General features: G+C 34.7%; 1 protein-coding gene across 1 annotated transcript in view; it reads left to right on the top strand.

The window, feature by feature from the left end:
* The window catches only part of CEP350 (centrosomal protein 350), a 178223-nt gene that overhangs the window by 74588 nt on the left and 86295 nt on the right, over window positions 1–17340 (top strand). The window contains exons 15-22 of the mRNA XM_051998844.1: window positions 846–1032; window positions 3094–3314; window positions 4552–4715; window positions 8279–8389; window positions 9509–9649; window positions 10585–10721; window positions 11456–11578; window positions 16910–17073. Of these exons, the coding sequence (XP_051854804.1) occupies window positions 846–1032; window positions 3094–3314; window positions 4552–4715; window positions 8279–8389; window positions 9509–9649; window positions 10585–10721; window positions 11456–11578; window positions 16910–17073 (1248 nt within the window). The remainder of the gene's footprint in view (window positions 1–845; window positions 1033–3093; window positions 3315–4551; window positions 4716–8278; window positions 8390–9508; window positions 9650–10584; window positions 10722–11455; window positions 11579–16909; window positions 17074–17340) is intronic.

Genomic DNA, 17340 nt, shown 5'->3' with positions numbered 1-17340 from the left:
GATAATTGTATTGATCACTGTAGCCAAGTCTCTCATAATTGATCTTATTGTTACTGTTGAAAATAATTTCCTATTTCTTCTCAGTTGACTTTGAGTCAATTCCTGTAGTTTTTGCCATGTTTTTCTGAAATTCCCCTTGTCATTTCTTCCACAATAATATTCTATCGTAATTGTGCCAAAACTTGTTCATCCATTCCTAATTGATGAGTGCCGCCTTAGTTTTCAATTCTTTGCCACCACAAAAATAGCTGCTATAAATAGTTTTGTGTATATAAGTCTTTTTCCTTTTTTTCTCTTTGGGATACATTCCTAGTAGTGGTATTTCTGGGTCAAAGAGGATGCATGGTTTTCTAGCTCTTTCAGCATAGTTCCAAATTGTTTTCTGTAATGGTTGGATCAGTTCACTACTCTACCAGTAGTTCATTAGTGTACCTGTTTTTGAAAGGACTGTCTTTTTCTATCTTTTAAGCTTAGATAGTGCTGGCACATAATAAGTCCTTCATGATGTTTGTTAAATTGATTTTTATGGCTATTATTATTATTGTATTATTAATAACATTTACTATTAGCAATAAATGACATTTACATAATTATGTTTTGTAAAGTGTTTTCATAATAATTGTATGAGGTAACAAACATCACAAGTATTATTATCCCAATTTTCTGTAATAGGGAACAGACACGCTGAATAAATTGATTCCAGAGTCACATACATGTTATATATCAAGAGGGATTTGAATCCAGATGTTTATCTTGACTTCAAATCCACCTTCTTATGCACTAAAACTTGCTAGCTTTTCTGTGTTAACAGTTCAGTCTTTGCTTACAAGTATTTTGTATTTCAGGGTTAGCGTCATTTACTGGTGGTGCTCAAAACATTCTGCGTGAAGAAGAAAGAGCACAATCTGGTTCAGATCGTGGGTCTCACAAGGGAAAGAAGCCTGTGACTAGTAGCAAAATTCCCATTAATGATTATGAGCAGTATTCTGATTCTGATAGCACTTTGGAAAATCTTTCTGGGCAATCTATGAGGTAAAGATTATTTTATATATTTAATTTATATATTATTAAAAGTTAGTGCTGTCATCATTTAGTTTTCAGATAAGAATTCTTGAGATAATTTTCAACTTGGCACAATCCTTCCTATTAAGTATATTAGAAAATCATGTGCTTTTTCAACTCTTGTGCCAACTTTTGAATTTACTCCCTCTGCTTTACAGCCATAACCTTAATCTGTTTATCTTTTAGCTAGCCTGCTGGAACCTCCTCATTAGATTCCCTATGACAGCACTATTTGCTTCTAGTCATTGTTATAATGTAGAATCTTCCACTTTGAGGTTACTTTCCATCAACTCTATATGTCTTACATTAATGCCTTTGTAGAAAATACAAAACTGGCAGTGATTGTACATATCCAAATTTCCAAAACATTCTGGATATCCAAAATATTTGGATATCTCTAAATTTCTAAAATCATTTGGAAAGCATTGGGTTGAATTCATTAATATGAAATTTAATGAAGATAAATATAAACTCTTACATGAGTTCAACAAATTGACTTTGAAAGCATAAGAAGCATGGTATGCAGTCTGTCTGAAAAGATACTAAGAGTTTTTACTGAAAACTGAATGTGAGTCAACAATGTGCTGTAACAGCCTGGAACTAATATGTTATCTTGGACTGAACTGAAAAAGATCTAATTTCTTGGAATATGGCAGGGTAATAGTCCCTCTGTCCTCTGCCTTGGGTGGATCATATGTGTAATGTTTTCAGTTTGTTACTAAAGATTTTCATGTGGGAAATGAATTGAACTGATTCTGGTTAGCTTAGAAGGCTGAAATCAAAGCATTAAATGAGAGTCACAAGAAGCAAATTAATATTTGATACAAACACTCATTTCTTGACAATTTCACCTATCCAGAAATATGATTGGATGCCTCAGAAACTAGTGGGTACCTCCTCGCTGCTAGTCTTCACGTAATGACTCTGTCCTTTTGCAAATCTCCATATGTGTTACAGATGATTATTATATTCTTTTAGCCTCTTTGCAGAGTACTGCTTATGCTAGATCTCTCATTTTCCAGGTTAATAAGCCTTTCAAATACTTTCTGCAACATTACCTCTTTAAATTTTCCCAAGGTGATTGAAAGAAAATGATTGGTGTCTCTTTGTTACAGTTATATGAATTGTGTCCTTCCTGTTCATACTCATTTGGAACTCTGTGAAGTCTAATAAAATGTTCTTTGAAAAAAGTGCTGTAAACTCTTCTGTAGAAGTCACAATAATGTCATTTTGGCAAAAAATGGTTCCTGGCTTGGGAAGAGACAGAAGAGTTCTAGAATATTATTATTGAGTATGGAGAAGAGCTATTTCTAAGGTGGGAATTTAAAGGTAGAATAGAAGTTTAGTGTAAGTCAGCTCAAAGATAAATCTTTTTTTTGCCTACTGAATGAAATTATTTGACTATTCTAACTAGGTAATAGTGTTCTTTCATCAAAAGAAAATAAAGTTCACTGAAAATAAGTTAGTACCTCTCATGACATTCTATTTAGAAACTAGATGTGCAGATATGTTTCCATGTATATGTTCATGATTGTTATACAGTGTAATATCCAAAGTGAACTATTATGTAAGGAAGGATAGCACCTGTATATTGTAGGGAAAAAATGGAGTTCTAACATCAAATACTGGCTTTCCCTTTACTTTTGGTCATTGCTTTCTGAAATATATGTTGAGTAGAAACAAATGATTATACTGTTATGAACTGCCTGAGGAATAGGCTACTAAGTTGGGATGATCAGGTTTCAAGTCTTACCTGTGACCCATTATATGATTATGTGATTCTAGGCAAGTCACTCAGCACCTACAACCTCCCTGGCAGTTGTCCCTAATCAAATCTCCCTAAGTCAAAGAAAGACTTTCTGGTCTGTATTTGCAGATACCTTTCTCATTGGGAGTTCCCTATAACATTGAAATGACTGCTCTGGTAAAAAAAAGAAAAAAGTTATTACAGGCAGAATATATTTTTTAGAAGAACTATCTAATATCTGATCTCAAAGTACTGCTTTGTTTTAGTTTTAAAAATTTCTTTAGTCTCTCATCAGATAAGGGAAGATCACAGAGAACTCCAACTTCTCCCCTGTCTCCAAGCTCCCAGAAACTTTCACAATTTGACCTTCCAGCAAACTCAGTGGAGAGGACTAGATCCCCAGCAGTCTTGCCTGCAACACCATCAGCATTCAAACCCAATGCTGTCTTCTCTGACATGAATTTATCAGGTAGTAAGGCAACAGCAGGAACACCTTCAACCCCAGGCAAGTGTGTTTTATATAATTGTAATTTTTAACATAAAACATGAATTTGAATTTTCCTTTACTTTTCAGTAAGAGAATACTTTTACTTTACTTTTCCTCTTGAATAATAGAAAAATATTTTGTTAAGTCAGTTCTATTTGGGTATGTTATCTGCAAGTCATCTAAGAGAGGTAAAAGTTTTGTTTTACTTGGCACCCCAGAAGACAAAACCATGATACCATAAATGGATCTTATAGGGACATAGATTTAAGCTCAGTGTAAATGAATACTTAGCTGTCCGGTAGTGAAAATGGACTGATTCAGAAAGAAGTGATGCCTCAACGTGATTACTTGGAATGTAAGAGAAGGAATTTTTAATTTAGTATTGTCTTAAATTGATGACATCTGAGTTTTCTACCATCTTTAAGATTCTGTTACTCTATAAATATTTTTAAAAGACTAAATATAAATAATGTGAGATTAACCTAAATGCTGAAAAGGAATTCAAGAGTAATTAGAAGCTGTTCCAGTAAAATTTGCTAAGAACTTGAAATTCCTTTTCCTCTCCTTATCCCCACTCCCACATCCCTGGCATTGACTTATTAAGATCCATGTCTGTATTGACTGCGTATTTTAAAATCAGCTGGAGTCAGGAATTCAGGTTAAGGGAAAATCTTCAATCTTTATTCTTTGTGGAGGTGAAGGGGGATAGCGATAGGGATGTAAGCAGCCATGACATGAACCTGGCCAGCAGTCTCTCTGTTCTCTCTCCGCCTCTCCAAAGTCGTCCCTACGTCATTTCCTATACAGTACATCAGAACTTGCACAAAGAGTGGAGTAATATATACTCCAAGCATATATTAATAGAGGCTTGGGACCTCAGTGCATCAACTCGAGCTTCAGCCCATAACACACAGCCCATAACACAATTGTTAAATAATTGTCAGATTTAGACAAAACAAAATTATTTTTGGCTCTTACAGTAAGAATTTAGAGAGGCAGCTGACTGTATAGTGGGGACACAGCCATGGTGTCAGAAAGTCCCCTCCTTTGCCTCACTTTCTGTCTGTGTGACCTTTCAGTTCCTTAGTTAATTCTCTTTAGGACCATCAGTTGCAAAAGAGGTTATTTGCATTGATAAAGGCATTCTCTGCCTGGGAAGTTCTATACCTATGAAATCATAGGTGTGATCCAGTTTTTTTTTTAATTTAGGAGTAGTTGCTTGTGAGTTTTCTACATTTGTCTCGTGATCTTTTAGGTGCTGTGCGTTTTTCTCCTGCTGGTCTTCAGCATCGTATGACAGCAGAACTTAGCTACTTAAGTGCCATTGAGGAGTCTGTGCGCCAGCTAACAGATGTAGAAAGAGTTCGAGGCATATCACTGGCCCAGCAGGAGACTGTCTCCTTGGCTCAGATCTTAAAGGTATTTGTATTAGTTCTCTTCTCTTACTTTATTTTATTCTTAGTGTTTTCATCTCTTTCAATCAGTATTATAGGTGAGTTAAATCATCTTTTATTGTACCACACTTTTTTAGAGTGCAGCCAGCTAATTCTACATCATAATCAGTCCTAAATATATCAACACACAGACTTTTTAAGATGAAGATTAAAGATACAGTTTTTAAAAGAAGTCTGATGAAATCGCAAATCCTTGATGTATTCACATATTAGGAGTAAGTCTGTTACAATTATTATCTGGTTATTTTTAAAAAGTTTTTAATTTGATTTATTTAACATTTTCCTCAATTACATTCAAAACAAAATTTTTTCTTTTATTATGTTTTTTATTTTAGTTTCCCCAAATCTTAGTAATAATATTTTATCTCCATTGATTTATTATTTTCTCAAGTATACAAAATGGAGTTTGTGCTTTTAAATCTTAATGACAATACCCCTTCAGTGTAGCTATTGAGCAATCACTTTTTCAATTTAGCTTTCTGAGTATATATTTGTTTTTAAAATTTGAGTTCTAAGTATTTTCCCTTATCCCCATCCACAATTAAGAAACCAATGTGAATTTGTGTGGAACATTTCCATAAAAGTCAAGTTGTGAAAGAAAATATAGATCTCCTACCCTAATAAAAATAAAAACCCTTAAGAAAAATTAAGGTTAAAAAAAAGAGAGAAAAAGAGAATGTTTCAATTTGTATTCAGACACAATCAGTTCTTTCTCTGGGTATGGATAGGATTTTTCATCATAAACCCTTCAGTCATGGGTGATTGTATTACGGAAATTAGCAAAGTCATTTACAGCTGGTCATCCCAGAACATTGCTATTCCTTTGTATACAGTACATTTCACTTTGCTTGAGTCCATGGAAGACTTTCCAGGTTTGTTTGTTTTTCTGAGAGTATTCTGCTCATCATTTCCCAAAGAACGATAATATTCCATTACACACACATACCATAGTTTATTGAGCCATGCCCCAATTGATAGGCATTCCTTCAACTTTCAATTTTTTTTGCCCCGAGAAGAGAACTGCTATTAATATTTTTTGTACATATAGGTCATTTCCCTTAAAAAAAAAAAATCTCTTAGTATTCATGCCTAGTAGTGGTGTTGTTAAGTCAAAAGATATACCTGAATTTATATCCCTTTGGATACCCAACATATCTTTTGATCATTTATCAATTGGGACGTGGTTCTCATTTTTTAAAAATTTGGCTCAGTTTACTCTTTATTTGAGAAATGAGGCCTTATCAGAGAAACTTGCTTCAGAATTCTTTTTACAATTGCTATTGCTGTGTTTACCCCCCATTTAGTCTCACTCTCCTTTCATTCTGTCCTTCCTCATTAGTGTTTTGCTACTGATCTCTCCCTCCCCCAATATGCCTTCTCTTTTATCACCCTTCTCCACCCTCCCCCCCCCCCCCGCCCCCCTACTAATCCACCAACCCCCCGCCCTCCACCCCTTGCCATATTCTATTCCCTTCCTATTTTCCTACAGGGTAACATAGATTTCTATACCCATATTGAGTATATATGTTATGTCTTCTTTGAGCCAATTCTAATGACAGCAAGGTTCACTCACTCCCCCTTTCATCCCCTCTACTATAAAAACTTTTTTTTGCCCTTTTTTATGGCAAATAATTTGCACCATTCCACTTCTGTCTTTCCCTTTGTCCCAATCTATTCCCCTCTCATCCCTTAATTTCATAATTTTAAAAAATTATGTTAGCCTTTCATATTCAACTCATACCTGTGCCCTCTGTCTATAAATATATTCCTCCTAATTGCCACAATAATAAGAAAGTTCTAATGAGTTACAAGTATCATCCTCCCATATAGGAATGTAAACAGATAAACCTTATAAAATCCCTTATGATATCACTTATGCTTCTCCAGAGCCCTGTATTTGACAATCAAATTTTCCATTCAGCTCTGGTCTTTTCATCACAAATGCTTGAAAATCCTCTGTTTCATTGAATGATTATCTATTCCTCTGAAGGATTATACTCAGTTTTGCTGGGTAGATGGTTCTTGGTTGTAATCCTCACTCCATTGCTCTCTGAAATATCATTCCAAGTCCTTTGGTCCTTTAATGTAGAAGCTGCTAAATCTTGTGTTATTTTTGACTGTGGCTTCACTATACTTAAATTGTTTCTTTATGGATGATTATAATAATTTTCTCAAGACCTGGGAGTTCCAGAATTTAATTATAATATTTTTGGGAGTTTTCATTTTGGGATTCAGGAAGTGATTGGTGGATTCCTTCAATTTCTATTTTACCCTCTGGTCCTAGAATATCAGAACAGTTTTCCTTCATAACTTCTTAAAAGATGTTTATTTAGTTATTTAATGTGTATGACATTTTATTTGTTTTGTTTTTTGATCATGACTTTCTGGTAGTCTAATAATTTTTAAATTATCTCTCCTAGATCCGTTTTCCAGATATTTCACTTTTTTCCCCCTGTTTTTTCATTTTTTGATTTTTTTTTATTGTATCTTGATTTCTCATAATCATTAGCTTCCATTTGCTCAATTCTAATTTTTAAGGAATTATTTTCCTCAGTGAATTTTTGTACCTCCTTTTCCACTTAAGTTTTTTTTTTCCCCAAGGCATTCTTTTTCTCTTTAGCATTTTTGTATTTCCTTTTGTACTACAGTCAATTCTTTTCCTAATTTTTCCTCTATCTCTCTTACTTGATTTTCAAAATTCCTTTTTGAGCTCTTCCATGACCTGAGTCAAATTCTTAATTTCCTTGCAGACTTTGGATGAAGGAGCTTTGATTTTGTTATCATCTTCTGAGGGTGTGTTTTGATCTCCCATGTCACTGTATAATTTTTTTTCTTCTCATGATAACTGAAGTGTTCAGAAATTTTTTCTGTTTTCTGTTCATTTTCTTTGCCTATTACTTGGTGTTTAACTCTTTGTTAAAGTAGGGCTCTGTTTTCAGGGTGGAGGTTCAGGGATTTTGTGTAGCTATTTTCAGAGATCCTTCCAGGGACTTGATCCCAAGCATTCTTTTCTGCACTGGAGCTGGTCTAGTATGCTAAAGCAACAGAGTCCTGCTTTGCTCATGCTGATGCTGGGGCTGTACTCGCCTGTGCTGTGATTATACTCTAGGCTCCCACTCTGGTTCCACAGACCTTTTCTGCTGACTTTCTAAGTTCTCCTTGTTGTGTCTGGGCTGAGAGGTCTGGAAGTCTCCTGCATTGCCACTGATGCAGAAATTGGGCTGGATCTGGGTCAGGACTGGCACAGTGTCAGTGAGGCCCACACCGGGGATTGCATGCTGGACTCCCAGTCTGGTGTCACAGATCTTTCCTGATGATCTTTTAAGTTGCCTTCGGCTAGAAAATATTCTAGTCCATAGTCTTTTGGGGTGTTCTGATACTCTAAAATTTGTTTAGAATAATTATTTAAAGAAATTTGAAACAGTTTAGGGATGAGGTTGAGCAAGATCCTGTCTTCACTCTGCCATTTTGGCTTCACCTCTGATTATCTGTATTATAATACAGATTTGACTCCCTGTTAACATATAGGCACAGCAGCAGCGTCATGAACGAGATCTGGCACTTTTAAAGTTGAAGGCTGAACGTGAAGCCCTGGAAAGTCAGAGACAGCTGGAGGAAGCCCGTCACAAAGCAGCTCAGGTGATGTTAGTTATCATATGCTTGTCCATCCCTCTTCTTCCCTTGACTTGTCAGTATTGTAATGAGCAGGGAAACAAATCCCTTTTAAGATATCAAACCACTAAATTCCCAAAGGGAATCTTGGGATCCTCACTCTGTAGCCCAGCTTGCTTTGTTCTCTTCCTCTTGAAATTGCTTTGTATTGTTTTGTATGTATTTTGTGTTTACAAAATTGAGGGACCATATGCTGCAAAACCATATGCTGCAAATCATGAAAAACTGACCTCCTAAACCAGGAATATTTAGTTTAAGACCCACCTCTGACCTGTTCTGGCTATGGGACTTGGGACAGGTCACTTAACTTCTCAGGGCAATAATCAAACTGCAGAGATCTGAATTTCCTCACTTGGGAGATCCCTAAACTGGTGAAATTACAAGCCTAGTCCCTGTTTATTTATGATCATGTTGTATGTTCCCTACCTCTCTAGTAGAGTAGTAAGTTTCTTGAGTACAAAGACTGTTTCATTAATGTCTTTGTATTTCCATTTCCTACCAAAGTATGTTAGACATAGTAGATGCTTAATAAATGTTTGTTGATAAGTTGAATTGATGTAGCAGGCTCACGGGAAGGGCTTAAATTTTTTTTTTTTCCTACTGCAAAGTTTCAAGATTTTGAGCTATATTCCCTGTAGCCTCATTCTTAATTTAAGAAGGTTTGTCACCCATCTTTCTCATATAGTTTGAGTAAAAATCATATCTACACTAGAGGACCTCTGAATCTGTACAATCCAAATGCATGCAAAGGTAAAATGGGCTGCCACACGAGGTGAAGCCTTTCGTACCACTGAAGCATCTTCACAGAGAGACCAGGTGATTACTTGATAGTGAATATTGTAGATTAGGTACCCTATGAAATTCCTTCTAACATTAACAATATTTGAAATTTTATACTACAGAGCTACTCAAGTCCTATGCCAATACATTATCATAATGATTATGTAGAAATTTTTTAAAAATACAAAAGTAAAGACAAGCATTTGGCCCAGGTATCAAAATTTTAAATTAGACTTCTTTATTTTTGAGAAGGCTTAAACATTTATTAAACTCAGATTAACACAGTGTATTACCTTTTTTATATAGGCCCATGCAGAATCTCTGCAGCAACTGGTTCAGTCACGACAGGAAGCTACTGAAGCACTACAGGAGACAACATGTAAGATAGCTGCCCAGCAGGCAGAGGCTGCTCGGCTTACCACAGATGCAGCACGACAGATCCGTGAGGTGAGATCTGATGAGAAACATACTGTTCTTAGGGATTCACATATTTTAGTTAGTGGTAAAATTATTGTTTGATAGTCTTTTCTTGGGTAGTTATATCTCTTTGGCTTTTATCAAATCCCCCAGTACTTTTTTTTAGAACCCCTCTGACTTCCCTTTCCAAACTTTATAATTTATCAGTTTATTTTATTTTCACATTTTACCGTGGAATGTCTAGTGTCATTGTCCTTTTGCTACACATCTCTTGCCAAATTTCAATCATTATTTACCTTCTCTTCTACTCACTTGCTGCTAAATAGAGCTGGATAGAGTCACATAACCATGGTTGTATACTACTCCCCACAGAGAGCATATTTCAAGTTTTTTTTTTTCTCTATGCCCTTTTGTACTTTCCTTTCCTCCATCCTCTCAACTGAGGACTTTTCTCTTTCTTCCTCTGAGCAGAGAAAGGGATATATTGGAGAAATGTTTCAAATGTTAAATTTGTAGGTCTTGACAACAGCTTGAATATGGAGGGGCATGGTGAGAGACCGTGATGAGGCCAGGATGACTTCTAGGTTGCAGACTGAAAGGATGTATTTCTGAGCTATAGAAGCAACACCTTTTCTTAAGACAGCTTGTGATTATTTGCTAATGATAAGATAGATAATTATGATAAGAAATCAGGGGAAGAAAATATCATTTCTAACTCTGTTAACGTAGGGTTTTATGCATCAGGCAGAATTTAACTCATAAGATCTTAGATTCAGAACTAGATGGTAGATCAATTGACAAAGACACTAGCACTGAGAGAGTTTAAATGTCTTGTTCCTTAGTTGCACAGTTAGCTAGTAGATGACTTTACCATACCACTTTCCTTAAGAGATGTGATATAATTTTATTATAATATTGTCACAGCTATCTGTATTTTACTCTTTGTTTTATGATCCCATGTTTAGATGACAGAATTGGCACGAAACCAAATATCAGATGCTGTCACAGCTACAGCAGCACCAATTACAGCTCTTATTGATCACCAGCGGCAACAGCATTCAGAGTTCATGAAACAGTTGAGAGCCAGAACTGATACAGACAGGTAATATTATTTACTCTATTAATTTTTCAAAAATCTTGTTGCTATTGGAAATCATTAATTTCTTTAAAATAGCTGAAATGAAGGCAGTTTGTGAATACTTTCCATTTTATAAATTCATTTTAGATCATGATCAGTTGTATAATATGCTAGGCACTTTTTAAACTTTATTATTCTTGTGGATTTTTTGTTCTGTATTTTGCAATGTGACTAATATGAAAATGTTTTATGACTACACTTATATAATCTATATCAAATTGCTTTTCTTCTGAAGGAGAATGAAAATTTGGACTTTAAAAATTTTAAATAACTAATTTATTTAAAGTTTATATGTAATTGAGAAAAAATAAGATAAAAATTAAATGTCAAGACAAAAATATATTTTAGAATGAGCATAAATGTTTCCAATATCTTAGATATATGAGCTGTCATATTATAGATTTATCTGGTTATTTTGTCTGGTTATTAGCTGGATGTTTTTGTTTGTCAAGTGTTACATTTTAGGAAATTTTCAGATAACTTAAGTCTTTAAAATATTTTAGAAAAATAGATAAAATAGTAAGCTCATGTTATTGATATGTGACCAAAAATATTAAACTATTCTATATTTTTATGGTCATTCTATCTTGTGTGTGCAGTTCATTTTTTATGATCTTTTAATTTCATTCTACTTTTAAACAATATTAAAAAACCTTTTTCTTCCTAAAGATTTTTTTATTCCTATTTCTTTTTGACAGGAAAAGTGAATCTGTTTTACTTTCTCAGAGTAAAGAAGAGACATCTGATTCAAAGAATCAAAAGTATTCTCCATCTTTTGATAGTTATTCAGAAGCCTCAAAAAATAAGACTCATGATCAGAGGTAAAGGAAAATATTCAGCTTTATTTTATAATCCATATCATAACATATAAATTAAATAATGATCATAGGGTGGCCTTGTGATTTCATTATTTAGGAAACTCCTAATGAGGCAACTTCTTCTACCAATGAATATTGCCATCTGCTTACCAATTTATAGTCTTAGAGAATTGCCTAGGATGCTGAAGGATTAAATTACTTATTTAGGATGCCACAACCAGTCAGAGATGAGACTTAAACTTTGTTGTGTAACATCACAATCCTGTGCTGAATATGGAAGTAGGAAGAGCCACTGGATCAGACAAAGTATATACAGAGAAGCCTTTGCCTGAGTTAGCACAATTTTTTGAGTGTCAAGTGTCTTCGGCTTGGGGAAAAAAACCAAAGATCTTAAGATATTACTCATAAAGAAAATGTTAATAAAATCCATAAGTGATTCCATATATATCTCATTTCAGTAAATCTTGATGATGAGAGTATTCTACATTCTAATGTTTGGATATTGTTGTTGAAGCTTTAAAAAGGGAACATACAGACCTTTGCAGATTACACTTCATAGCATATAGCACATCTTTATAGTTATCCACTTAAAGATACAGATAATTAAAAATGCATTTTATTTCCTGAATATAAAAAAGTCATTTCTTTAATTGGGTAGAACAGAATGCTGCCTGAAAGGCTTGTCAACAAAGTGTCTTCTATGAATTCATTAAAATCATGTATGGTTCTTTGAAAGATGTAAGAGCATATGTAATTGACATTTTGATTTTAAAATTTCAAATAAGGCATAACACAATAAATATATGCTCATCAAAGCTGTTTCCCATTGTCATGAAGGATTTCCATTGTAGAGTCCAAATAGAAAAGAAATTCCCGAAGGATGATAAAAATCAAGATACTCTCATTTACATTAACATCAAACTAATTATATCAATTCCCATTACTTTCTAATCTCTTAAATGAGAGTCATAATAACTGATAACTCAAAAGTGTTTGTTCAAATTACCTGCTCAAAAAACCCCAATTGACTAAAGACTAATGTGTGATATTCTGGTTAGCTTTCTGGAGGTCTTGGGACCATCCTTGCTTTCAGCAGAATAATCACCACAAGAATAGTCAGGGATAAAGTCCAAAGTCTTTATTGTCTCTTTCACCTAGGGCTTGGTTAGCTTTATGGAGGGCCTTCAAAGAGGCCTTGGTCTCAGTAGAGAAATGAAGGAGGACATGCCAGCCACTACAATGGTGGGAGATGGAATGTCTCTCTTCCAGTCCTTGTTGGTTCTTGTGTACTCTATTATAAGTACATAATCATAGATGGTCAATTTTGTAGAATAGATGTCAACTTGTAGAACTGTACTAAGTACATGTAATATAGGGAATCATTATCTTAATTCTAAGTTAATATCTTGTTTTATGATTAAATCAATCATACTGAACTAGAGAACTATTAATCACCATGCTAAACTAGATAACCATTGTATTATAATTCCACATCTCCCGCTTTCTTTTATTTTAGAATATAGGTGGTCACGCTCTCCCTGACTTCTCAGGGAGGTGAGAACCCCAAAAAGGAGGTGATCACACTCTCTCTGATCTCTCAGGAAGGGAGGTGAAAACACCAAAGGGAAATGGGGAATCAAACCAGATTAGTGGGTTTCTGAAGGGTCTCACTTGAAACAGGTATACATAAATCTATCAACATGTGGATATTACACAAGCACATAGTAATATAATACAGAAATTCCCAAAGGATGATAAAAATCTCTATTATAAGTACATCATCATAGGTGTCAATCTTGTAGAATAGATGTCAACTTGTAGAACTATACTAAATACATGTAAACTAGAGAATCATTATCTTAATTCTACTGAGTTAACATCTTGTTTTCAGATTAAATCAATCATACTGAACTAGAGAACTATTAATCACCATGTTAAATTAGATAACCATTGTCTTATCAATTCCACTGAGTTAACATCTTCTTTCAAGTATACTTCTCTAGAGTTCTGCCCTTTACACTAATGTCTAAACATAAACAGGGCATTCTTTCAGCCAGTCAACAAAAATTGGTTAAGGACCCTGGTGCCAGCTAATGGTGACACAAAGACCAAAATGAAACCGTCTCTACCCTCAAAAAACTTACAGAGGAGCAGCATATACATATATAAGTATAAGTAAAATAAATGTGGAGTAGTCTGGAAAGGCATCAGGTAGAAATTCCATAATAATCCCAAGATCAAATAAAAATTCCTCTGCCTTCCAAAGCTCTTCTTAACCTGTGTACTCCTAATATGTGCTGTCTTCTTATATCTTATTTCACTATATCTACTCTGTGATCCAGTGATGCTTGCTTCCTGGCCAGTTTTTGAACCAAATACTTCATTTCCCCCACAATGGAGTCTTAGCTAAGTCCCTCCTTCAAGAAGTCTTTCTCAGTTCTTAATCTTACTATCTTATATCCTCTGAGATTGCCCCCAGTTTATTCTGAGTATATCTGTTTTGGACCTAGTTATTTGCTTGTTGTCTTCCCCATTAGAATTGGACTTCCTTGAAAACAGCCTGTTTTATTGCCTTTGTATCCCCAGGACTTAGTATAGTGCCTAGCACAAAGTAGGCTCCTAATGAATGCTAGTTAACTGATTAAGTTATTGATTGACAGACCGAAGTATGATCCTTGTCAAAGAAAAGGATCATCTCTTAAAGGTAGGATTTGGGAAGGAGAAAATAGGGAATGATGTAAAAGCATTTTGAGATGTAGAGAAGGGGAGAAGAGAGCTCCCAGGAGATCTTATGGAGCTGGTCCATACATAATATACATATGTAGTATATTAAGGAGAGATAGGAAATATGTACTCAGAAAGTGAAGCTCTACCACCATCTTGACCATCTGCCTTCAATTCCTGATCAAAACATGACTTTGAGCATAAGAGTCTTGGAAATAGCAATGTCCCCCAAGAACCAGATTTTCCAGCCCAGCTCCCATAGCCATTATTTAAGGGAGAAATCATTTTGGAGGAGAGACTCATTTTATTCTCCAATACCAGTAATAGCAGTTGACTAATTGCTTCTGACAGGCAGATAAACCCAGGAGTTCTGAGAGTGTCAGCATTTCCCAGATCCCCAATCTTGCTTCCAGAGTAATCTTTATGGCCCTCATTCAGGGAAGGAACTACTGTGGAGAAGAGAACAGCCATCCTCACCAACTGCCTCACTTAGAATAACTCAGCACAGCCCAATACTCTCAGCCACCATATTGAAAAGTAACTCTTATAGGGATGCAGCCTGTCTATTGCTCCTTCATCTACTATAGCCATATCCATTGAAGATCCACAAGACTGAAAGCTATTATCACTAAAGTTCTTGTTACTGTCCAATGGTTCAATATTAGAAATTGACTTGATTTTTATAGTAACATTGAAGCTAAGGCATTAATATCTGCTGCAGTTGTTAGACCTTTTTATCTGACTTGCAACTGAAACCTTCCATTTGTGTTGTCTCCCCATTTAGAATGTGAACTCCTTGAGAACAAGAACATTTTTACTTTTCTGTGTGTATTTATAGCACTTAGCTCAGGGTCTTACATATTATGAGACCTTATAAATGCTTTATTCATTCAGTTATCATGAATAAATACTGTAAGTGAAAATTGACTTGTTCTCAGAATTAAATAGAGGAAGAATTTGAACTGGGTTGCTTTTGGGAAATTGTACTGTACTGTTAATGGCCCTGAGCTCTCCCTGAAGGAAGGGATCATATTTTAAACGCCAGTGTTACCCCATTGTTCCTGTGTTGCTGAAAATCACATCCTACTTTCTTCTCCAAAGGCAATAAAGCAACATCTCTTTCTGGATAATAATAAACTATAACATTGTCAAGGAAGTACACCAAGAACTGTGTAAAGAATATCACACAGGGCATTGATATATTTACAACATATTATCTATTCAGATTTTGATTTCTTTCATTGGTAATTTCAAGGTTTGTCACCTAGGGGAATAACAAATTGCCTCCCAATTCCCAGCCAACTGGATCCTGAGCATAGTGTTGGACTAGATGGCCTCTGTCTTCTAATTCTGAGAACACAATGACAGATGGGCAACCTGTGTTTCTACTGACATCTCTGCTATGTCAAGAGATCTAGAAGAAGATTTCCAAAATTTAACTGGTGCCCTATAGAGTACTTCTGGGAAGATATGCATAGGAGTTGCCCAGGATGAGAAGGCAGATAGGAGTTGCTATTCAAGGGAGAACTTAGATGAGTGAAATCATACTTTCATTGAAACACATATTTTCATTAATCTAATTTAAATATTTGCCTGTGAAAGTAGTTGTTTCTTCCCCTAATATTTAAACTTCTATTTAAAATATAGTAGTTAGATTCATATCTTTATGTGTTTACTTGATTACTAGACAACAAAAGGGCAGCTAGGTAGTGAACAGAATATAAGGCGTGGAGTATGGAAGACTTATATTCCTGGGTTGAAATATTTCCTCAGAAATTTCCTCACTGTGTGATCCTGGGCAAGTCCCTTAACTCTCTTAGCCTTAATTTCTTCATCTATAGAACCTAGAGAAGTAAATGGCAACCTATTCCAGTATTAACAAGAAAACCCAAAATGTAGTCAGGAAGAGTTGGACTTGACTAAAGCGACTCGACAACAACAACAGGCATAAAAAGGAATGTGGAATTACCATTAAATCATAGGAAGAATTTTAGTCCTAACTTTTATACTTGCTTTTATAATTTTCCCTGTAATAAAAATCATAATAAAAATGTTATTTATATTTATTAGCTATATAAAGTTTAAAAAGTAATATATATATACTGCTTTGATCTACACAGAAATCCTATATGGTACAATTATAGAATGCCCTTTTTTCTACAAGTCAAGCAAAGCCTATTTATCTCCATGATGACAGTTATAGTAGAAAAATTTTATAATCCATGAATTATTTTTCCTAATATCTTGAAAAGTTATTCACATGATTATTTCCTTGTTTATTGCTTTAGTGAGAAATTACCCTCTTTATTCCCATAATCTTAAATCTTTATTTTCCAGGATTGTTCAACTCCTGGAAAATAGGATTACTTTTCATTTTTATTTCTTTGTATCTCTAGTACACAGCAGGTGCTTAATAAATTATTGGATTTCATTAGCTGACTTAGACAACTTCCTTTCAATCTGTTAGGAGGAAAAAAGGCACTGTAATTTTTGAAATTTGGAATTTTGTATTTTTTCTTCATTTTATATTTTCAGAAGTCAAGGTCATCATTAATTAACTTGCATTTTGTTTACTTATTAATTTTCCTGACATAAAAATTTTTGGAGCAGAAGCAGTAACAGCCTCCAGGAAAGCCCTTCAGTTCTGTTGATAAAGGAAAATGAAAAGAAACCTGCTTCTGAAAAGACAGAGAGTCCTATTGAAGAACAAGTTCATACTGCTGTGGATGATTCTCTTCAGAGTGATAGCATTCCATCATTGCCTGATGAGAAAGGTAACTTTCATTTGTTCTTTACCACTAAATCTTTGAGTTATTTTTTTATTCTCAGCCTTCTTAAACCCTTGGAGAGGAAGTTAGATATTGCTTTCATTTTTACCTGGATGTGTTACTTCATTTGATTAGAGTTTGATGCTAATGTGGAGTAAATTCATGGTTTTGATCCAGTGTTGGTCAGATATAGCCAATTAGTTTTTCTAGGGAGAAATCAAAGGGATAGACTATATTAAAATATTCAGTCGTTTAACCTACAGTTCTGTATTA

The sequence above is a fragment of the Antechinus flavipes genome, chromosome 4 (assembly GCF_016432865.1).
Source record: "Antechinus flavipes isolate AdamAnt ecotype Samford, QLD, Australia chromosome 4, AdamAnt_v2, whole genome shotgun sequence".
NCBI classification, from domain to species: domain Eukaryota; kingdom Metazoa; phylum Chordata; class Mammalia; order Dasyuromorphia; family Dasyuridae; genus Antechinus; species Antechinus flavipes.
The sequence above is the reverse complement of the archived record's forward strand: the minus strand, read 5'-3'. Positions and strand labels throughout refer to the sequence as shown.